The sequence below is a fragment of the Brassica rapa genome, chromosome A05 (assembly GCF_000309985.2).
Source record: "Brassica rapa cultivar Chiifu-401-42 chromosome A05, CAAS_Brap_v3.01, whole genome shotgun sequence".
Classification (NCBI taxonomy): Eukaryota; Viridiplantae; Streptophyta; class Magnoliopsida; order Brassicales; family Brassicaceae; genus Brassica; species Brassica rapa.
Window position 1 is genome coordinate 16966581 of NC_024799.2, and position 23818 is coordinate 16990398.

Sequence of the window (23818 nt, forward strand, 5' to 3'; positions counted from 1 at the left end):
AGCTATGTAAATCAAGAGAAGAAGGAGGGATATGATTCAAGATGATTCATGAATTCAATCTTGCTCTACTAAGCAAACAATTATGGCGCTTACTGCAATCCCTAGATTCCTTAATAGCTAGAGTTCTAAGGAGAAAATACTTCAGATGTAGCATGCCCTTGCGGCTAAACAAGGCTGATAGGCCCTCATATGGTTGGACGAGTATAATGGCAGCAATGATACCAGCAAGGCCAACTAGACCAATAGCACTAGTGGTTCACCCAATGATGCCAGTACGTTATCTAATGATAGGGAGTCCAAAGAGATGGAACTTGGAGATGCTTGAAAACTATGTCAGTCCGGAGGATATCCTACTAATTCAATCTTTAGCCATAAGTCAAGGATATCATCGGGATAAGTATTGTTGGAGCTATACTAAGAATGTGATGTACACTATTATGTCAGGATAATGGGTAGTCAGAAACCTTCTCAACAGGGATACGATGAACGCCCAGGTAGCCGAGTATTACAAAACTCTAACCTTTTTCTTAGAAGATACAAGCTCCACCAAAACTAAAACACTTTATTTGTCAAACGATCTCTAGAAATTTAGCAGTAACAACCAACCTAGCACATTGTCATATGCGATGCGACAACCATTGCCCTAGATGTGGAGCAGAGGATGAAACTATAAACCACACCATCTTTGAATGTCCCCCGGCTCTACAGACATGTGCACATGCAGCTACCCCAACCCCACCATTGATGTTCCCCAGTGCAAGCCATTACACAAACATAGATCATCTTTTTTTGGCGAAAGAACGATATTAAAGACCCTGAGATGAATAAAGACCCATACCCTTAGATTATGTGGTACATTTGGAAAGCAAGGAATGATAAAATATTTTGAAGAATAGACAAAAACCCATTGGAAACTGTCCAACATGCTGAGCCAGAGTGTCTTGCTTGGTTTGAAGCAAATCACAAACATGAAAAACCATAAGTATCACAAAACCCCGAACATGTGGCAAATTCTGAGAGATGCATGGTATATGGATCATAGGACACATGACATACTCTTTAGTGGTTATGGATGGCCATGGAAAAATTCTAGAGGAGTAACTCAGCTATTGGGGGCACGAAACCAGTGGCGAAGAATCTCACTACTTCACTCGGAGCTGGAGGCCCTTTCATGGGTGATGGAGTGCATGCTTCAGATATTGACGTGTCAGGCTTTTGGTACCAATTGCAAAGATCTAATCTCGATGATTGAAGGCCCCGGAGCATGGCCTAACATTTCCATAGAGTTAAAGGAGCTGATGGAGCTGAAGAGTAAATTCATTGAATTTTCCATTCATTAGCTAAGATAGCAAGATCTTTTCATAGGAACAAGTATTACACTGGTTGTTATGTTCCGGTCTGGTTCCCAAAACACTTAAAACTTGAGCAATAGAACAGTCGTTTGATGTAAAAAGAAAAACAGAAGTACACAGATGACAAATAGCGGATTAAACAGAAACGAAACTAAATATATCATCCAACTACAAAGGCTACAAAGCAACATAACAACTACAGACCGGAAACTTAACCACAAGCTACAACATAAACGCGAAGGATAAAAAGAATATGAAATCCAATACCAGCATAGGAAACCAATGTCCATCCCCAGGAAGATATATAGTTAGTCATGCAAGTACTCGACCAAGATCAGCAGCATTAGACAAGACTCTTCAGGACAAGGCAAGCACAGAGGAAGAGCTAGACAATCCCTAATCCAGCAAATGAAACTGAATTAACAACCCCCCAAAGAGAACAAACCTCCAATCACAGTCAAGGAATACAACTCCAAGAAACAAAACCAAGGAGGATGCTGGCATCAAAACAAACCGGGTCACAGCCACCACCAATCCCGTGAATCGACATACGGAAAGAGCAGTTCAAGGCAGAATGAATCAGGTCGGCGATGGCGCGAGAGAACACTCGAAGCCAAGAAACAAAGAGACAGAGGAGAAGAAGAACCATACAGTGAGAACCAAACCTTGACTACTACAACTGGAACAAGACATAATAAATCGTAATTTCAAGAAGTGCAGAGACCATACCACCGGCACACGACCACTCAACCGTCACCGGTTCAGGAATGTAGGTCTCCACCGTGCTTCACCCGTAAAGGACCCTCCTTCGGATGACAAAGCCGTTGTCTCCAAAAACCTAAGAAACAAAGCTTCATTCTGTCGCCCGTTACACCAGTCCGTTTGTTATCTCACGGTCCCATTGGAAGGTAGGTCCGCTATTAGGAGGCGTCTCGCCTTGTCATGCGCTGTCATCGTGAGAGATCCGTCAAAGAGATCCGTCAAAAACCCATTGGAAACTGTCCAACATGCTGAGCCAGAGTGTCTTGCTTGGTTTGAAGCAAATCACAAACAGGAAGAACCATAAGTATCACAAAACCCCGAACATGTAGCAAATTCTGAGGGATGCATGGTATATGGATCATAGGACATATGACATACTCTTTAGTGGTTATGGATGGCCATGGAAAAATTCTAGAGGAGTGACTCAGCTATTGGGGGCACGAAACCCGTGGCGAAGAATCTCACTACTTCACTCGGAGTTGGAGGCCCTTTCATGGGTGATGGAGTGCATGCTTCAGATATTGACGTGTCAGGCTTTTGGCACCAATTGCAAAGATCTAATCTCGATGATTGAAGGCCCCAGAGCATGGCCTAACATTTCCATAGAGTTAAAGGAGCTGATTGAGCTGAAGAGTAAATTCATTGAATTTTTCATTCATTAGCTAAGATAGCAAGATCCTTTCATAGGAACAAGTATTACAGTGGTTGTTATGTTCCGGTCTGGTTCCCAAAACACTTAAAACTTGAGCAATAGAACAGTCGTTTGATGTAAAAAGAAAAACAGAAGTACACAGATGACAAATAGCGGATTAAACAGAAACGAAACTAAATATATCATCCAACTACAAAGGCTACAAAGCAACATAACAACTACAGACCGGAAACTTAACCACAAGCTACAACATAAACGCGAAGGATAAAAAGAATATGAAATCCAAGACCAGCATAGGAAACCAATGTCCATCCCCAGGAAGATATATAGTTAGTCATGCAAGTACTCGACCAATATCAGCAGCATTAGACAAGACTCCTCAGGACAAGGCAAGCACAGAGGAAGAGCTAGACAATCCCTAATCCAGCAAATGAAACTGAATTAACAACCCCCCAAAGAGAACAAACCTCCAATCACAGTCAAGGAATACAACTCCAAGAAACAAAACCAAGGAGGACGCTGGCATCAAAACAAACCGGGTCACAGCAACCACCAATCCCGTGAATCGACATACGGAAAGAGCAGTTCAAGGCAGAATGAATCAGGTCGGCGATGGCGCGAGAGAACACTCGAAGCCAAGAAACAAAGATTCAGAGGAGAAGAAGAACCATACAGTGAGAACCGAACCTTGACTACTACAACTGGAACAAGACATAATAAATCGTAATTTCAAGAAGTGCAGAGACCATACCACCGGCACACGACCACTCAACCGTCACCGGTTCAGGAATGTAGGTCTCCGCCGTGCTTCACCCGTAAAGGACCCTCCTTCGGATGACAAAGCCGTTGTCTCCAAAAACCTAAGAAACAAAGCTTCATTCTGTCGCCCGTTACACCAGTCCGTTTGTTGTCTCATGGTCCCATGGGAAGGTAGGTCCGCTATTAGGAGGCGTCTCGCCTTGTCATGCGCTGTCATCGTGAGAGATCCGTCAAAGAGATCCGTCAAAAACCCATTGGAAACTGTCCAACATGCTGAGCCAGAGTGTCTTGTTTGGTTTGAAGCAAATCACAAACAGGAAGAACCATAAGTATCACAAAACCCCGAACATGTAGCAAATTTTGAGAGATGCATGGTATATGGATCATAGGACACATGACATACTCTTTAGTGGTTATGGATGGCCATGGAAAAATTCTAGGGGAGTAACTCAGCTATTGGGGGCACGAAACTAGTGGCGAAGAATCTCACTACTTCACTCGGAGCTGGAGGCCTTTCATGGGTGATGGAGTGCATGCTTCAGATATTGACGTGTCAGGCTTTTGGCACCAATTGCAAAGATCTAATCTCGATGATTGAAGGCCCCGGAGCATGGCCTAACATTTCCATAGAGTTAAAGGAGCTGATGGAGCTGAAAAGTAAATTCATTGAATTTTCCATTCATTAGCTAAGATAGCAAGATCCTTTCATAGGAACAAGTATTACATTGGTTGTTATGTTCCGGTCTGGTTCCCAAAACACTTAAAACTTGAGCAATAGAACAGTCGTTTGATGTAAAAAGAAAAACAGAAGTACACAGATGACAAATAGCGGATTAAACAGAAACGAAACTAAATATATCATCCAACTACAAAGGCTACAAAGCAACATAACAACTACAGACCGGAAACTCAACCACAAGCTACAACATAAACGCGAAGGATAAAAAGAATATGAAATCCAAGACCAGCATAGGAAACCAATGTCCATCCCTAGGAAGATATATAGTTAGTCATGCAAGTACTCGACCAAGATCAGCAGCATTAGACAAGACTCTTCAGGACAAGGCAAGCACAGAGGAAGAGCTAGACAATCCCTAATCCAGCAAATGAAACTGAATTAACAACCCCCCAAAGAGAACAAACCTCCAATCACAGTCAAGGAATACAACTCCAAGAAACAAAACCAAGGAGGACGCTGGCATCAAAACAAACCGGATCACAGCCACCACCAATCCCGTGAATCGACATACGGAAAGAGCAGTTCAACGCAGAATGAATCAGGTCGGCGATGGCGCGAGAGAACACTCGAAGCCAAGAAACAAAGAGACAGAGGAGAAGAAGAACCATACAGTGAGAACCAAACCTTGACTACTACAACTGGAACAAGACATAATAAATCGTAATTTCAAGAAGTGCAGAGACCATACCACCAGCACACGACCACTCAACCGTCACCGGTTCAGGAATGTAGGTCTCCGCCGTGCTTCACCCGTAAAGGACCCTCCTTCGGATGACAAAGCCGGTGTCTCCAAAAACCTAAGAAACAAAGCTTCATTCTGTCGCCCGTTACACCAGTCCGTTTGTTGTCTCACGGTCCCATGGGAAGGTAGGTCCGCTATTAGGAGGCGTCTCGTCTTGTCATGCGCTGTCATCGTGAGAGATCCGTCAAAGAGATCCGTCAAAAACCCATTGGAAACTGTCCAACATGCTGAGCCAGAGTGTCTTGCTTGGTTTGAAGCAAATCAAAAACAGGAAGAACCATAAGTATCACAAAACCCCGAACATGTAGCAAATTCTGAGAGATGCATGGTATATGGATCATAGGACACATGACATACTCTTTAGTGGTTATGGATGGCCATGGAAAAATTCTAGAGGAGTAACTCATCTATTGGGGGCACGAAACCAGTGGCGAAGAATCTCACTACTTCACTCGGAGCTGGAGGCCCTTTCATGGGTGATGGAGTGCATGCTTCAGATATTGACGTGTCAGGCTTTTGGCACCAATTGCAAAGATGTAATCTCGATGATTGAAGGCCCCGGAGCATGGCCTAACATTTCCATAGAGTTAAAGGAGCTGATGGAGCTGAAAAGTAAATTCATTGAATTTTCCATTCATTAGCTAAGATAGCAAGATCCTTTCATAGGAACAAGTATTACATTGGTTGTTATGTTCCGGTCTGGTTCCCAAAACACTTAAAACTTGAGCAATAGAACTGTCATTTGATGTAAAAAGAAAAACAGAAGTACACAGATGACAAATAGCGGATTAAACAGAAACGAAACTAAATATATCATCCAACTACAAAGCAACATAACAACTACAGACCGGAAACTTAACCACAAGCTACAACATAAGCGCGAAGGATAAAAATAATATGAAATCCAAGACCAGCATAGGAAACTAATGTCCATCCCCAGGAAGATATATAGTTAGTCATGCAAGTACTCGACCATGATCAGCAGCATTAGACAAGACTCCTCAGGACAAGGCAAGCACAGAGGAAGAGCTAGACAATCCCTAATCCAGCAAATGAAACTGAATTAACAACCCCCCCCAAAGAGAACAAACCTCCAATCACAGTCAAGGAATACAACTCCAAGAAACAAAACCAAGGAGGACGCTGGCATCAAAACAAACCGGGTCACAGCCACCACCAATCCCGTGAATCGACATACGGAAAGAGCAGTTCAAGGCAGAATGAATCAGGTCGGCGATGGCGCGAGAGAACACTCGAAGCCAAGAAACAAAGATTCAGAGGAGAAGAAGAACCATACAGTGAGAACCGAACCTTGACTACTACAACTGGAACAAGACATAATAAATCGTAATTTCAAGAAGTGCAGAGACCATACCACCGGCACACGACCGCTCAACCGTCACCGGTTCAGGAATGTAGGTCTCCGCCGTGCTTCACCCGTAAAGGACCCTCCTTCGGATGACAAAGCCGTTGTCTCCAAAAACCTAAGAAACAAAGCTTCATTCTGTCGCCCGTTACACCAGTCCGTTTGTTGTCTCACGGTCCCATGGGAAGGTAGGTCCGCTATTAGGAGGCGTCTCGCCTTGTCATGCGCTATCATCGTGAGAGATCCGTCAAAGAGATCCGTCAAAAACCCATTGGAAACTATCCAACATGCTGAGCCAAAGTGTCTTGCTTGGTTTGAAGCAAATCACAAACAGGAAGAACCATAAGTATCACAAAACCCCGAACATGTAGCAAATTTTGAGAGATGCATGGTATATGGATCATAGGACACATGACATACTCTTTAGTGGTTATGGATGGCCATAGAAAAATTCTAGAGGAGTAACTCAGCTATTGGGGGCACGAAACTAGTGGCGAAGAATCTCACTACTTCAGTCGGAGCTGGAGGCCCTTTCATGGGTGATGGAGTGCATGCTTCAGATATTGACGTGTCAGGCTTTTGGCACCAATTGCAAAGATCTAATCTCGATGATTGAAGGCCCCGGAGCATGGCCTAACATTTCCATAGAGTTAAAGGAGCTGATGGAGCTGAAGAGTAAATTCATTGAATTTTCCATTCATTAGCTAAGATAGCAAGATCCTTTCATAGGAACAAGTATTACATTGGTTGTTATGTTCCGGTCTGGTTCCCAAAACACTTAAAACTTGAGCAATAGAACAGTCGTTTGATGTAAAAAGAAAAACAGAAGTACACAGATGACAAATAGCGGATTAAACAGAAACGAAACTAAATATATCATCCAACTACAAAGGCTACAAAGCAACATAACAACTACAGACCGGAAACTTAACCACAAGCTACAACATAAACGCGAAGGATAAAAATAATATGAAATCCAAGACCAGCATAGGAAACCAATGTCCATCCCCAGGAAGATATATAGTTAGTCATGCAAGTACTCGACCAAGATCAGCAGCATTAGACAAGACTCTTCAGGACAAGGCAAGCACACAGGAAGAGCTAGACAATCCCTAATCCAGCAAATGAAACTGAATTAACAACCCCCCAAAGAGAACAAACCTCCAATCACAGTCAAGGAATACAACTCCAAGAAACAAAACCAAGGAGGACGCTGGCATCAAAACAAACCGGGTCACAGCCACCACCAATCCCGTGAATCGACATACGGAAAGAGCAGTTCAACGCAGAATGAATCAGGTCGGCGATGGCGCGAGAGAACACTCGAAGCCAAGAAACAAAGAGACAGAGGAGAAGAAGAACCATACAGTGAGAACCGAACCTTGACTACTACAACTGGAACAAGACATAATAAATCGTAATTTCAAGAAGTGCAGAGACCATACCACCGGCACACGACCACGCAACCGTCACCGGTTCAGGAATGTAGGTCTCCGCCGTGCTTCACCCGTAAAGGACCCTCCTTCGGATGACAAAGCCGGTGTCTCCAAAAACCTAAGAAACAAAGCTTCATTCTGTCGCCCGTTACACCAGTCCGTTTGTTGTCTCACGGTCCCATGGGAAGGTAGGTCCGCTATTAGGAGGCATCTCGCCTTGTCATGCGCTGTCATCGTGACAGATCCGTCAAAGATATAAAATGGAGAAAATGAATCTGACAAAACCCTCGGTTCTAAGAGACGAGCCTCATCACCGTCTGCCTCTTTGAATCTCGCCGTCTCTCCAAAAGAAGTCGGTAACTGTCTCCGTTGACCACGTGAATCTCCGGATGAGATCTCAACAGTTGAGAGAGCCGCACATATCGACCCAAGTTTAAAACATAGGAGGTGAGGGAAAAGAAGAAAACGAGATAGGAGAGGAAGGTTTCGCCTCTAGAGCCGTCAACGGCAGCTGGAGCTAGGGTTTCTCCTTCTCGTTGTTTTCACGGGTTAGGGGAGAGAGAGAGAGAGAGAGAGAGAGAGAGAGAGAGATAATAAATCGCGTTTCAAGAAGTGCATAGACAATACCACCGGCACACAACCACTCAACCGTCAACGGTTCGGGAATGTAGGTCTCCGCCGCGCTTCACCCGTAAAGGACCCTCCTTCGGATGACAAAGCCGTTGTCTCCGAAAACCTAAGAAACAAAGCTTCATTCTGTCACCCGTTACAGAAAAATATTTTTAGTGACTTAGATTGCTTCAGTGTCGGCTTTGCTAATTTATTTTACTTATGACTATTTGATTTGTTTGATTATTTTGAATTTATTTTAAATATAATACAAAAAATCAATTGTTCTTCTATGGGTTTCTTTCTAAGGATTTGGCAAGAACAAAAGTTTAGAATATGGTTAAAAACAACTACATTTTAATTTTAGATATTAGTAAGGTATTCAAATCTAAAAATTATAGATAATTGATCGTATAATTACCTTTTATTTTAGTACTAATAAAAATAAATAAAATTTTCAAATCATCAACTATTGAAATTGCAATACTTTTTAAGATTTCACCTACGAACGTACATGTAACCAAATATCACTTAAATAACTTATATTTTAATATACAATAAAAAATGTAATATTATTTTATATGATTTATAAATCCTTATAAATATGATATTATGAATATATTTATAAACTTTTACAAGCAATTATTTATTAAAAATTTGTGGTTCACCTTGTTTACAATTTTATTATTACCTAACTTAATAATACAATCCACCAATCAAAAATATCTTTTTAGATCTTAAATTTACTTCAATCTAAAAGTTAATGATAGTTGATTTTTGGAATTAATTTTTTTAAAAAAATTATAAATTAGACAAAATATTAAATCTCATCAAAAGTTATGCCAATCTTTAAGATTTCACCTATAAGTGTAATAACCAAAATCATTTAAATGACTTTGTATTTGATATACAATAATAAGTGTGAAATAATTCTATATTATTTTATAAAATCATAAGTAAATTATTCTAATTTTTTTTATAAATTGTTATAAATATACATTTAGAAAATTATAAATAATATAGAATTTTTTTTTTTAATAATTTACTTTTGATTTTATAAACTTTTATGTCTTATAAATTAATTTATAAGCCTTTATAAATGATTTCAAAACTATAATTAATAAAAGTTTTAGCAAGAATAAAAAATTCCTTACATACAAATCTAATTCAGTTTAAAGATATTTACCTCAAATTTGATACCACTTTTCAAATTTACCTTTAATGATAATCATTTTCATAAATACATCAAATTTATTATGAAATGTTTTTTACTATCTCTCCAAAATCATTTATAAATGTTTAATAATTATTTATAGAAGTTTATAAAATAACCCCACTCCCTAAATACAAGGACCTAAATAATAATCACTAAACTATAAACCTAAATGTTATGATATTTTTCATTAGGTGTACTTTTGAAAAGTGGTATTTTGCATATTTCAAGAAATTTCTCATATATTTATTTCTATAAAAAATATCGATTTATTACATATAATTAAAAATAAATAATTGATAAAAATAAACACATTGATGAAACATCATATTTTCTTTCCATAATGAAATTAGTCATTATATTATTTGAAAGCTACCTGGAAGATATTAAGCTTTTACGAAAAAGCTTCCACAACTCAGATATCATTTATGTACCCCGAACGGAAAACTTACGGGCGGATAGCTTGGCACGTAGTGCTAGGAAACAACCATCTTTCGTCGTTCATATAGATGCGGAGTTGCCGATCTGGTTTACAGAGTCAATATGAATCTGTAAATGTCTTGTTGTAAAAAAAAATCATTATTTGTAACATTACTTGGGTTGTTTGGTGATTTGTATTAATCGCTTCTAGAATTACTGTTCATTTTTCGTTTTGATTATAATAAATACTTTATCAAAGTCATCAAAACTTCATTGATGATCGACATGTAAGGAAACATCAGTTTAGTAACTTCGTTTTAATATATAGGAGGATATTTAAAATTCGTAAGATAATTGTTTATGTATTTATATGTATATAAAATAAACAAGAATACAATAAAAATATTTATTATTCTTCACTCGTATTTTTTTTATTTATGTATCTTTTCATTTTTCTTACTAAAAATAATCATTCTAATTTTATTATAATCAAATTTTTATGAATTATATTAATAGAGTATTATTTTATAATATTTTTGAATTTTCAATTTTATATTATAATAAACTTTTTCATTGATTAATATTATTTTAAACGACTTACCATATAATTTATATTTTTAAATATACAAATACTCTTTTAATTTTTTTTATACAAATACAAATACTTTAATCATTCCTGGAAATGATAACTCACACTACAAGAAAACACAAGTTTTACGAGGGCAGTTTTCCTCGTGATTTCGTCGTAAAAGCAGTGTTACGAGGAATTAGCGAGGAAACCTGTTTCGTCGTTATACGTTTGTCGTAACGCATATATCCTCGCTAATTCGTCGTAACGTAGCGAGGAAATAATTTCGTCGTAAAAGCGAAGAAGAATATTTCGTCGTAAAGACCACGTAAAGCTTCCACGTAAGGACGTCGCTAAATTTCCTCGTAAATACCTCGAAAGCCATTCCTCGTTAAAGCCACGTAAATAACTCGAAAGTAAATACTCGTAAAGTAAACGTAAATACCTTGATAGCTTTCCTCGTAAAGACCACGTGAATTTTCCACGTCATTTCCTTGTAAACATTTCCTCGTAAAAACCTCGTTAAGCTTCCACGTAAAGAAGTCGCAAAATAGCTACGAAATTACTTCGTTTCGTTATTTTACAGAAATAAAAAAAATTATAATTAAAAAAATTATTTAAATTATTAATAAAATTAAAATTCTAAAAAAATCAAAACCAAAATATTTTATATATAAATAAGTTTTGAATTCATAATACAAGAACCGAAATTAAAAAGAACTAAGGGTCGTTAATCGCCCGGTAGAATTCATCACTCCTCACCGTTACATCCGCCTCGGCATGTGAGTCGTCGGTTGGTGACTACCTGGCTCACCGAACATCTCTCTGTAATGGGCAGTAAGTCTACCTTTTCGAACCTGAGAAAAAAATATAATTTTTTAAATTTCCGTCAACAGTATATTTTCCAACATTATCCACCTAATCAACACTAAATAACATAAGATCCGTAAACTTATCTAAATTCCCTATACTAACCACCTAATCTACCTAAACTAACCAAATTAGAGAGGAATTAGAGAGGCTTACCATTGCAACGAAACAGGGAGGAAGTGGAAAGGAAGTAGAGAGGAAAGAAAGAGTGAGCGCTCGGGGTGTATATATAAGATTACATTCCGTCGCAAATTCCTCGTAATTTTACGACGAATTACAGAGGCCCGTGTTTTTTTTACGACGAAACAGCGAGAGATTACAAAGGCCCGCGTTTTATTATACGAGGAAGTTACGAGGAATTACAAAGGCCCGTGTTTTTTAGGTACGAGGACGTTACAACGATTTTGCTTACGTGGAATTACCGAGGAAAGCTTCCCTATAAATATACCCGTAACTCTCCTTCTCAACCCACACCCAAACTCCCAAATCACACCCTATCTCACTTCATACTCTCAAATCCAATCCTATTCAAATTATAAAAATTTGAAAAAAAAGGAAGAGAAGAAGATATTGGAATTTATGTTGGTGAGACTTAAGTAATATAATTGCTGGAAGTCTTGCCACATGTAAATCCAGTATATTTCTTCTTTTTCTTTTTTTTTTTTTAGTTTTTACGGTACGAGGTGTTTACGACGATTTTGGTTACGAGGTGTTTACGACGATTCCGTCCTACGTGGAATTAAAGTGGGCCGCATTCATCATTTACTTTACGTGGTATTTACGACGAATCTCTCCTACGTGGTATTTACGACGAATCTGTCCTACGTGGTATTTACGACGAATCTGTCCTACGTGGTATTTACGACGAATCTCTCCTACGTGGTATTTACGACGAATCTGTCCTACGTGGTATTTACGACGAATCTGTCCTACGTGGTATTTACGACGAATCTGTCCTACGTGGTATTTACGAGGAATTCGTCGTAAGTTCGACGTTAGCATACGAGGAATTAACGAGTATTCCATTTAAATCTCTAAAACCCGAAACCCCAAACCCCATATTCCTTATCTTCTACTTCATATATTCCAAACCCTATCTTTATTTTCATTCCAAACCACAATTCCTTATTTTCATTCACTCAGAGAGTCTTACGTGGAATTAGCGTGCCCCGCTTTCTTTATTTTTTTAATTTCGTCGTAAACTCCTCGTGGCCTTACGACAACCTTACGACGATTTTGGCTTGCGTGGAATTAGCGTGTCCCGCTTTCTTTATTTTTTTAATTTCGTCGTAAACTCCTCGTGGCCTTACGACAACCTTACGACGATTTTGGCTTACGAAGAATTAACGAGTATTACGTATAAATCCCTAAAATCCGAAACCCCAAACCCCATCTTCCTTATCTTCTACTTCATATATTCCAAACCCCAAACCCATCTACCCTTGAACCTCAATCTATTCTTTCACCTCAAACCCTATTTATAATATATTCCAAACCCCAAACCACAAGTCCTTATTCATAATTAAAATAAACTTTCACATTACCTTATTCATAAATCAAACTCCCACATTATCTTATTCATAAAACAAACTACATAAAATCAAATACATCAATCGGATACATCAACATTCTCGTCATCACTAGAAACATCATTATTTTCATTAAACTCGTCTTCAACAGCTTCGTCTGTGGCATCGTCGGTAAGATCTTCGTACTCGTGATTATGCGGATCAATGAGAAGGATGTCATCAATTTCTTGTTCAGGTTCCTCGACTTCATTTATCTGTTCTTCTTGTAATGGTGGTTCTTCTCCACTGATAATTCGTCCTCGAGGTGTAACTTTGATCACAGCTAACCAATTTATACCCGAATCTCTCATTCGAGGGTATGGAAGGAAGCTAACTTGGTCTGCTTGTGAAGCTAAGATGAAAGGCTCGAATTTGTTGTACCTTCGTCCACCGTTGACATCAACTACACCGAATTTGTTAGACCGAACACCTCTGTTGACGACGGAATCGAACCATTCACATTTGAAGAGGACGCATTTTAGCTTCAATATCCCTGGAAATTCGATTTCAATAATCTCCGTCAAGATCCCGTAGAAATCTATTTCCCCTTTCACACATATTCCATAGTTACTGGTCGTCCGCTGTCTACCATACTCATATGTGTGAAAAGTATAGCCTCGTGTGAAATTACGACAAAAATTAATTGGATGGCCAAAAAAAACGTGAGCTACCTACCAAGTTGGTGGATTCAAAATTTCCTCGTTAAGTACACGTAAAGTATTTCGTTGTAAAGAACTCGCGAAGTTTACGTGGTATTTACGAGGAAATAGTGTTTCCTCGTAAAAGCCACGTCAATTTACATCGTCTTTACGACGAAATTGTTTTGTCGTTACCTTACGACGAAATAACAATGCTTCTCTTTTTCAACGTACTTTCCTCGCAAAATCAACGTACTTTTGCGAGGATTATTTTTCCTCGTTAATTATCCTCGTTAAACTTACGTTTTCTTGTAGTGTCAGCTATAATATAACTATTTGTCATTGAAAAATGAATGGAACTTTTATTTTTTATTTTACATTTGACACATTTTAGAAAACATTAATATATAGTGAGTGAGTTTAAGAAATACACCCTATGTTCTAAAATGTAAGATGTTTTGGATGAAAACTCACATATTAAGAAAAATAATTTTACCTACAAAATATCAATAAAAATATATTAAAATTAAACTAACCAATTATAAAATACACCACAATATATAATTGGTTGTACAATTTTTAATAAAGTTAAAATTTACCTAGATTATTGAAAGAAATATTTTCTAGAATAACCATTTTTAGTTTATTTTCATAAAAATAGTCTCCAAGGAAGAAAATGACCAAAATATTTTTTTATTAAAAGGTAAAATACATTTATATCCTAGAGTTAACTAATCTAGAGTTACGGTTTATAACTAAGGGGTGGGTTTCTGAGAATAGCGTTTCAAAATTTTTAAAAATAAAAAATAAAAGCTAATAATTTCAAAATAAAAAGGGGCTATTTTGGTTATTTTCCTCCTTGAAAGCTATATATGTGATAAAACTTAAAAATGACTATTTAAAAAATTGCCCTTATTAAAAACATTTTATATTTTGAAACATCAAAACTTCTCTTAAATATCTTACGTTTTGAAACGGAGGGAGTATCACTAGGTTTAGGTTAATTATTTTTATGCAATCTATGATTTATTATATCCACTATTATTAAATATATATTTAAAATCATTTATATAATTTTTCTATAGTATCATATGTATTTATATGTATATTATAATTTTATATAATTTAATTTATAATATTTAATTTTTTCTATAAATAAAATATGTTAATTCATCTATACTTTAGATTTTTAATTATTTTTTTGGTAACATAGACTAGATTAAGTAATTATATGATTAATTTCTTTTTAAAAGCTTTAATTAAATAAATGAAAATTTAAATATCAACAACCAATTAAATTAAAAGAATTAATTCTAAATTTCACCTTTTGCCTAAAAAAATAAAATTTCAGCTATGAATGACACAGTTAAACAAAATCTAGTTAAGTGAATTTGTATTAATATATAGAAAGAAGGATTCTTGTGCTTTGGAAAAAATTAGACAAAATCGCTAGTGTTTGGTCTCGCATGTTTAGGTCAATTATATTATGCATATATAATGGGAATAAGGCCCATGAATATATTCTGGGGCACCTCTCAAAAGTGTAGAAACCGAACAAAGCTTCTCTCCGCGTAACCTTTATAGCCTTTCTCCCTCACTCTCTCGTCTAGGCTTAGATATTTGGGTACCCGTTCGGGTTCGGATCAGATTTTTCGGATTTTCAAGTTTTCAGGTTTACGCTCTTAAATTCCATACTAAAATGTTATTAGCACAGGTCGGGTTCGAATAATAACACTTCGGATTCGGTTCAAAATTGTATTGCATCCTAAAATCTGCAAAGTAACCATATATCGTTTGGATTCGGGTGATATTTGTTCGGTTCGGATATAACCAAAGGAAAAAAACAAAATTTAAAACAAAACATAAAGAGGAACCTCTAATTAAATAAAAATTAATCTATCACACATAAAATTGATAAAATAATAATAAAATGTTAAATTAAACATGAAAACAAACATCATTTGTAAAAAATATGCATTACCTTATAGAGAATAGACTTGTTATTTCAATGAGCAAATTATAAAGTACTTATTTATAACTAGTTGTGTACTTAGAGCATTAATTACAGTTTTAGTTCTTATTTTTATATATCATATCACCACAAACACTTATATATATTTCAATATATTTATATTGACTATTAATTTCGTATGTTTCGGGTTATCCGTTCGGGTTTGGTTAATAACACATACAGATCGGATTTTTCGGTTCGGTTAATAACACATAAGGGATCAGATTTTTCAGTTCGGGTTCGGATTTTATGCCCATGCCTAGGGATGTTAACATGGGTAGTTACCCATGGGTTTACCCAAACCCACTAATAATGGGCTGGGTTTTTACCCATCTAAGATTAATTGGATCAACCATGGGTATTAATTTTAAAACCCATATTTATGTTGGGTAAATACAAAAGGGTAATGGTGTACCCATGGGTTTTCAATTATATATATAGATTTTTACCATTTTAATTAAATTATATAAAAATTGCAAAAACGTTTTTTTCCGTCAGAACCAAAAAATGATTTTTTTTCCGCAAAAACCCTAAAACTAATATTTCTCACAGAAACCAAAAACGAGTTTTCCCGCCGAAACCGAAAAATCGAGTTTTTCTACCGAAACCACAAAACTTGTTTTTCCGCCAAAACCATAAAACTAAGTTTCCCGCCAAAACCGCAAAACTGAGTTTTCTCACCAAAACTGCAAAACTGAGTTTTCCCGCTAAAACCGTAAAATCGAGTTTTCCGACTGAAAGCCCCAAAATCGAGTTTTTCCGCCAAAACCGCAAAAGGTGTTTTCCCGCCAATGCCGTAAAACTCAATTTTCCCGCCAAAACCGCCAAAACCGAGTTTTCCCGCCAAAACCGCAAAAAATGAGTTTTCCCGCCAAAACCGCAAATGAGTTTTTCCGCCAAAACCGCAAAAAAATGAGTTTTCCCGCCAAAACCGTAAAACTGAGTTTTTCCGCCAAAACCGAAAATTGAGTTTTCCCGCCAAAGACGAGAAACCGAGTTTTTCCCCCAAAACCGCAAAACCGAGTTTTCCCGCTAAAACCGCAAAACCGAGTTTTCCCGCTAAAATCGAAAAATCGAGTTTTCCCGTCAAAGCCGAAAACCGAGTTTTTTCCCAAAACCGTAAAAACGAGTTTTTCCATCAAAATCAAAAACGAGTTTTTCCGCCAAAACCGCAAAAGCGAGGTTCCCTGCCAAAACTGCTAAACTTCAGAATAAATAAGATAATACTTTGGGTACCCACGGGTAAACCTATACCATATTGGGTTTATTTTCTGGGTTTGGATTTCAACCCTGATGTTTCTGGGTTTTTGCAGGTTGGGTATAAACTGGGTTGGGTTATTTGTGGGTTGGGCTGGGCTGGGTTATTTTACCCTACGTTAACATCCCTACCCATGCCTACTCTCGTCTTCTCAAGCTAGCCATCGCCGATCAGTAAGTTATGCGTCTCCATCCTCGAATCTCCGCTCATTATCTCATCCCGTTTCCTGACAATCGGTTCGGATCTTTGTTAAGAACATCATTTTTGTGTATTCAATATCTTCTGTGTAGGAGTCTTCAAAATGGGTTGTACTTTGAGGGAGAAGCATGTAATCGTAAGATTCGTGCCGCTTTCAAATCCCACCTCGACCATCTTGTTTACTCGACAGAATCGCTTTCTCGAAATCCATCGTTGAGTCGAGCCTCAAAAACCTAATTTACCATCCGGGTTGAACCCGGAACCGTGTTGTCGCTGCCGCAGTTCGAGCCCTAATCACGAGTGGGATAACATGTGGGGGGGGGGGGTTGTACAGCGGAGCATCTTGAAGTGATTTGGAGGCTTTATACAGCTTCTCTGTTACAAAGCTTGTTGAGTTGGTCACTGTTATGGTGATTCTGATGTTGTGTCGAATATTGTGAATAACCTGTTATTGTATTTGAATGGTAGTGAGGATCAGTCTGAGATTGTTGCAACAAGTTAAGCATAGTTTGAGTAAAGGTGATGCAATGATGTGTTTGTTGATGAGTGAGCTTCATGTTGGTAGGGCGAGTTTTATGGATCTTCCAACTTCGAGGAATAAGGCTAGGAAGCTAACAATGTAGACGGAGTTGGTAGTATAGATCTTTCTGGTTTCATGGCACCAGCGTTGTGTAGAGTAGATTCCACGGATGTTGGGATTTTGGGAATGGTGGAGCATGACCTGGGTTTTCTGGTAAAAGGGTCTTTGTGAACATTGTTGAGTTGAAATTGCAGGGAGAAGGTTTAATCTTTCGCCGTCCATGAAGTCTTTGCTGAAGCGGAATGTTGCAGCTTTTGCAGCTTGGTTTCGTGAAGCAGATTGTGTCTGAAACCGGTGGTGATAGCGTAAGTGTGGAGACTTGTGAGCAGCCACGTATCTCAGGTAGGAGAGAAGAGAGTGTTAGCTCGGTGCTGGAGAAGTTTCGCGACCTGAACCTTGATGATACTATGGAATCAGTGGGTGGGGATGATAAGGATGGTCTTATAGTCACACTGGTTCAGCAGGTCAAGGATCTTGAGAAGAAGTTAAAGGAAAGGAAAGATTGGGCTCAGAAGAAGGCAATGCAAGTTTCCCAAAAGGTCAGCGATGAACTGGCTGTTGTCAAAGGGGAAACTAGATGTTGATGAACTAACCGTGAAAAACTATCCGAGATGGAAAATACTCTTATAAAAGCTACTTGTCAGTATGACGCATACAAATGTGATTGTAAGAACGCTTGAGAATCAAAATGCAGAATCCGAGCAAATAGGAAAGGTCTCAAATTGAGTGCATCAGAATATCTGAAGAATCAAAGAAGGAGAAGAAATGTTTAAAGAAGCTGTTGGCGTGGGAGAAGCAGAAGTTGAAGTTGCAGGATGAGATTATAGCTGAGAAGGAAAAGACTAAGGCTCTTTATAATGCTTTAGCTCAGATCACACAGGATGAAAAGTAAATTGAGGTACGTTAGTTCGTGTATTCTCTCTAATTATATTTATATCTCTAGATCCTCACAACTTTTTGACTCTAGAATTGTGGGAAGCATCGTTCTCTTATTACTCTAAATATTTACCAATGACTCATTTGAGGCATTTTTCTAGTTGCCAAACTGGTATTGTCTTATCCTGTGCTAGTTCTAGTTAGTCTATTTAATTCTTTTTTTGTTGTATTTAGATTATTATATTATTTGCAGGAGAAAAGGGGGCAGAAACATAAAGAAAAGGAGCAAGCTCTGGCTCAATTGGAGGAAGAACAAGGCTGGTTCTGAACGCCGCGTAACATCATCTTCAACCAACCTCCACCGTACGTACCTGCTCAAAAGAAGAAGCTGAGGCACACAACAAGAGAAAACTAGAAACTCTCCGCTTAAAATCGAACTAGACTTCCAACAACACAAAGACGATCACCAAAGGCTTGAGCAAGAGCTCTGTCGGCTCAAAGCCTCTTCAGATACTGAATCAAGCCACTTACCCAACAATGTTTAGAAACCCGAGAAAGGAGAGAACATCACTAAGCTGCTTGAAGAACAAGTAAGCTTGAAGGTTCTTATGAGAGTGAAGCAAACAATGACCGGGAATGCATAATCTGTATGAAAGATGAAGTCTCTGTGGTGTTTCTTCCGTGTGCGCATCAAGTCGTGTGTGGTAGTTGCAGCGATAGTTTCTTCTCGGGCAATAACAATGGTGGAAACAAAGTCACTTGTCCATGCTGCAGAAGTTTGGTTCAGCAGCGAATCCATATATTTGGAGCAACCTCGTGAAAAAAAGAAAACGAGTTAACTTCTCTTTTTGGTTTTAAAGAGATCATCAGAACTTCAGGTTTTACTTTAGAAGTACAAAAAAAAGTAAATGCTTAGCATCTTGCTCAAAGCCTTTTAGACTTGAGTTTATCTTTATTGTACACACAATTGCAATTGTGATGGAAACTTCCTTAAACTAATCTTGATAAAGATTTATCTTTATTTATGCAATTAATAGATATACAACATTGATTACACATACTTTTGAGACCTAACATGTCTTAGAAAAGTGTAATAAAATGACTTGTTCCACTCCTATTCTGTGAGGCTCGACTCTCCTGAATGTTCTCTCTCCATCAGAGACTTATGGCACATGACAGTACCAGCAAAATGAAGCATCCCATGTTTCACAAGCTCCAACCTCTACCACTTTTCCATTACTGAGAACCCAAACCGCTGAGTCCAAGTGGTCACAACGTCTGCAGCAGCCGGTAATACCAATATGCAGACTCCCATTCTAGACATTTGCTTCTCCAGCTCATCCATTAGCACTCTACACATCCCCCCTCTCCCACCAAAGAGATCTCAGCTACATTCTTTTCAACTCTCACTGCAGCCACCGTGATTGGTTCGTTGTTCTTCTCGATCATAACCGTGTAGAGCCCTCGACCAACGCCTACACCGTCTTTCTTGAATATCAGTTCCTCAACAAGGTCTCTCCCGGAGAGAGGATCTTTTGTAGGCTCAAACCCTTGGTGAAGTATCTTAACAGCAGAACCTAGCTTTGAGACCTGTTCATTATCATAGTGTTCATCCTCATTTGGAGCTCTCATCAGTGTCCAAACCAAATCCTCCTCGTTGCCAACTTCAATCTTATGTCCTACGAGACTCTGAAGCGCGGAAGTGACTCTGCTGCATTGACGACTACAGAACCAGCCTCTGTATGAAACAAGACAGGGATCTTGCTTTAAACACTTGAGATGGAACCTTCTTTGGCACTGCTCACAAGTCATCAACTTGTTGTTTCCTGATGTCTCTATTGATCCACATACATTGCAGCAGCAACAAGGATAGAAACATAGCTTTTCCTTGGGAAGACTCAATAATCCGAGGCAAGTATAGTGAAATGCTGATGGACAACCGTCGCATAGAAACAACTCCCATCACCGTGACAGAAGCAACACACATCATAGTTCATCTCCGGACCACAGTCTTTCCTCCAGAATCTCACATACTCCTTTTTCACACTTCTTGTTCTTCTCCTCCATCACTTGCAAGACTTTGTTCAGCGACTTCCATGTCCTTGCCCTTATCTCAATCTTATCTTCACCCGGAGCCGAACTATCAAATCCAACCATCGTCGTCTTCCTTCTCTTCTTCTGTTGCTGATTTGACACATCAGTATTGAGTACGATTTTGAAGGAACAAGTCTTCTCTTTGTGAAACGCAGTCGTGCTGTAACAATTCTTCACTCTCTTCATCTTCTTTTTTTTTGTTTAACACAACAAGATTTCTTGGACAGCAAGGCAAGTCAGATTTGGGAACTATTTGTTGTTGTTGTTGTCGTCGTCTAGGGACATCTTCATCGACACAACTTAGACAAGCATCAACTAGAGAGTGGAACCACTTTCTGTCGTTAGATTTGTAGCGCATCTCCCGTTTCTTACCATTAAAAGCGTAAGATAAGACCCAACCAAGAGCTAAGAGATGTTTCTTCACTTTAATGGATAAATAAGACCGTCGAGTTCCATTGTCGATCTTGTTTCCTTGTTGTGTAAGTGAAAGCCAGTCTTGGACTGAACTTGGATTCAGTTCTGCTTCTACAAGAACATCCTTGAACACCTCCTAATTCGAGTTTCAGTAAGGGTTCTTCGTTTTTTGAGTCGAGAATGCTCTTTTTATTGTAGTATCTAGCGTCCTTGTTTTTCAAAAAAAGAAAATTTCCATAAATACCGAGTTAAAAAAAAAAAGGAAATTCAGCTTTCCTCTCTAATTTCGGTCTGACTGTATTTTTTAATTCCTTTCCATGACACTGTTTTTGGTTAAAATAATAGTTTAAGTAATTTTTATTGTTACTTGATTGGAGAAGTTTTTATTTTACAGTAGTTGCAAATTGTTTTTTTTTTTCAGAAAATTTTGTTTCTCGCGGTTTTGTTTGCGGGAATATCCAAGTATTCCGCCTTTTTTTTCATCTGGATTATTGTAAACTATACATTCCAATTTCAATAGTTATTTATGTACACTGACAAAAAGGTGAAAAAGTCCCTCGAGTTCAGAAAAGGAAATAATAGGAAACAAAACGAGAAATGGGCCGGTAAAACTTCAAACGGGTCTATAAAATAAGCCCAAATTAAACAATGATTGAAAGAATAGACACAAAACGAACAAACAAGAGAAACCATTCGTGAAGAAAACTGGTTGGATCGCTGCAAAAAGAGAGAAGAAGAGATGGCGACTGCTACCGTTCTCAGCCGCTTGTCACTGATACCGAACCTATCTTCTAAACCAAAATCGTTTTCAAACAAAAGAACAACTCCTACCGCTGTTTCTGTCCGAGCACAAGCCTCTTTCTCCGACCCATTCGTACTTGAGTTAGCTGAATCTCTCGAAGACTCTCTCTCTTCTTCTTCTTCTTCTTCTTCTTCTTTACCTCTCCAGAGAATCCGAGACTCTTCCGCTGAGTCCCTCTTATCTACTCCATGGCCATCACGTAGAGACGAGCCTTTCCGATTCACCGACACATCCTTCATCCGATACTCCCAAATCGAACCGGTCTCGACCCAGCAACGTAACTCGGAGATTCTAGACAATCTGACGGAAACCCACTTCCCAAACGCTGTGATTATTGACGGGTTCGTCTCCAATTTGACGATTGGCCCATCGGATTTGCCTGATGGCGTTTACTTCGGGAGCTTCTCGGGTCTACCGGATGATCTCACGAACCGGGTTTCCGAATTCATCGGAGATTTCGATTCCGGTGATCTGTTCTGGTCGATTAACGGCATGGGAGCCCCGGATTTGACTGTGATTTACGTTCCGGCTGGATGTAAGGTGGAGAATTCGATTCATCTGAGGTATTTTTCTGGTCAAACCGGTGACCGGGAATCGAAAAGGTTACCGGTATCGAATCCTAGGGTTTTTGTGCTGGTAGAGGAAGGAGGAGAGGTTGGTATAGTTGAAGAGTTTGTGGGTAGAGACGAACACGGGTTTTATTGGACCAATCCTGTTTTGGAAGTTGTTGTCTTGAAGAATGCCAAGGTTAAGCATTCCTACTTGCAGAAAGAGTCTACGGCTGCTGCTCATATCAAGTGGACTTTCGTCCGACAGGTTCTCTTCTTGTCTCTTTGGTGACAAACCAGCTTAGTTTCATTTGGTGATATCAGTGGTATCAATCGAATAGGGAAGTAGGAATCTTTCAGGGGAGTGTTTTAGTTGTTGCTGCTGGAGTGAGAAAAGTTGCAATCTTTATGATTGAATCAGTTTAGTTTAGTTTTAGCCTCTCATCTCTTACTTGGTTAAAAGTGTAGAGCTTAGTTAAAGGTTTTGGATGTTTGGGTATGGCTTTGAGTTCAAAACCGGAATGTTTTTATGCTGCATTGTTCAGGAGAGTGAATTATTTCCATGTGGTTGATCTGTTTGTAGGAGGCAGAGAGTGAATATGAGCTTGTAGAAGTGAGTACCGGCGGGAGATTAGGGAGGCACAATGTTCATGTGCAGCAGCTCGGACCCGATACTCTCACGGAGTTAACAACGTTTCATATGTGTGTCAACGAGCAGACTCTTGATCTCCATAGCAGAATTGTCTTAGACCATCCTCGAGGCTCCTCCCGACAGCTCCACAAGTGCATTGTTGCTCACTCCTCTGGCCAAGCTGTGTTTGATGGCAATGTCCGAGTCAACAAGTATGCTCAACAGACAGACGCGGGACAACTAACAAGAAGCCTTCTTTTGAAACCTCGAGCCACCGTGAACATAAAACCGAACCTTCAGATCATTGCAGACGATGTCAAGTGCTCACACGGAGCTGCCATCAGCGATCTTGAAGAAGACCAGCTCTTCTATTTCCAAGCTCGTGGGATCGACTTGGAGACTGCAAGAAGAGCTCTCATTTCCTCTTTTGGTTCAGAGGTGATCGAGAAGTTTCCAAATCGGGAAATACGCGACCAAGCTAGGAATCACGTCAAGTCCTTGCTCTGAAAGACTCAAACGATGACCTCAAACCTATCGCGTGGTATTCACGCGTCATTCCTGCGATTTATATATGTGAGGCCCATCTTTTTCGGTTTTGGCCCATTCAAGAGAAAACAACATACAGTTGGCGTCTATGTGAATTTAACAGCGTGCAGTTTTTTTCAATATCGTCAATTACAATAAAACTGCAGTAAAAACGATGATATTTGAG

The 23818-nt window shown here is 38.7% G+C and overlaps 2 protein-coding genes and 1 pseudogene across 2 annotated transcripts; 2 read left to right on the forward strand and 1 right to left on the reverse strand.

Annotated features, from left to right (window-relative positions):
• The first annotated feature begins 206 nt into the window (after positions 1-206).
• On the forward strand, positions 207-21778 carry LOC103874885 (MND1-interacting protein 1). The gene is given in 17 exon segments (XM_033292659.1): positions 207-397; positions 445-502; positions 3966-4182; positions 17303-17431; positions 17434-17644; positions 17646-17764; positions 17767-17834; positions 17837-17933; positions 17936-18011; positions 18013-18294; positions 18296-18435; positions 18438-18485; positions 18488-18639; positions 18871-18934; positions 18991-19041; positions 19044-19202; positions 19205-21778. Coding segments are annotated over 17 exon segments (2295 nt in total). The 3' UTR covers positions 19438-21778.
• On the reverse strand, positions 19732-21818 carry LOC103874884 (annotated as a pseudogene).
• On the forward strand, positions 21789-23797 carry LOC103874752 (protein ABCI7, chloroplastic). The gene is made up of 2 exons (XM_009153188.3): positions 21789-22743; positions 23059-23797. Exons 1-2 carry the CDS (start codon positions 21865-21867, stop codon positions 23611-23613), a joined length of 1434 nt encoding a protein of 477 aa, XP_009151436.1. The 5' UTR covers positions 21789-21864; the 3' UTR covers positions 23614-23797.
• Positions 23798-23818: the final 21 nt, after the last annotated feature.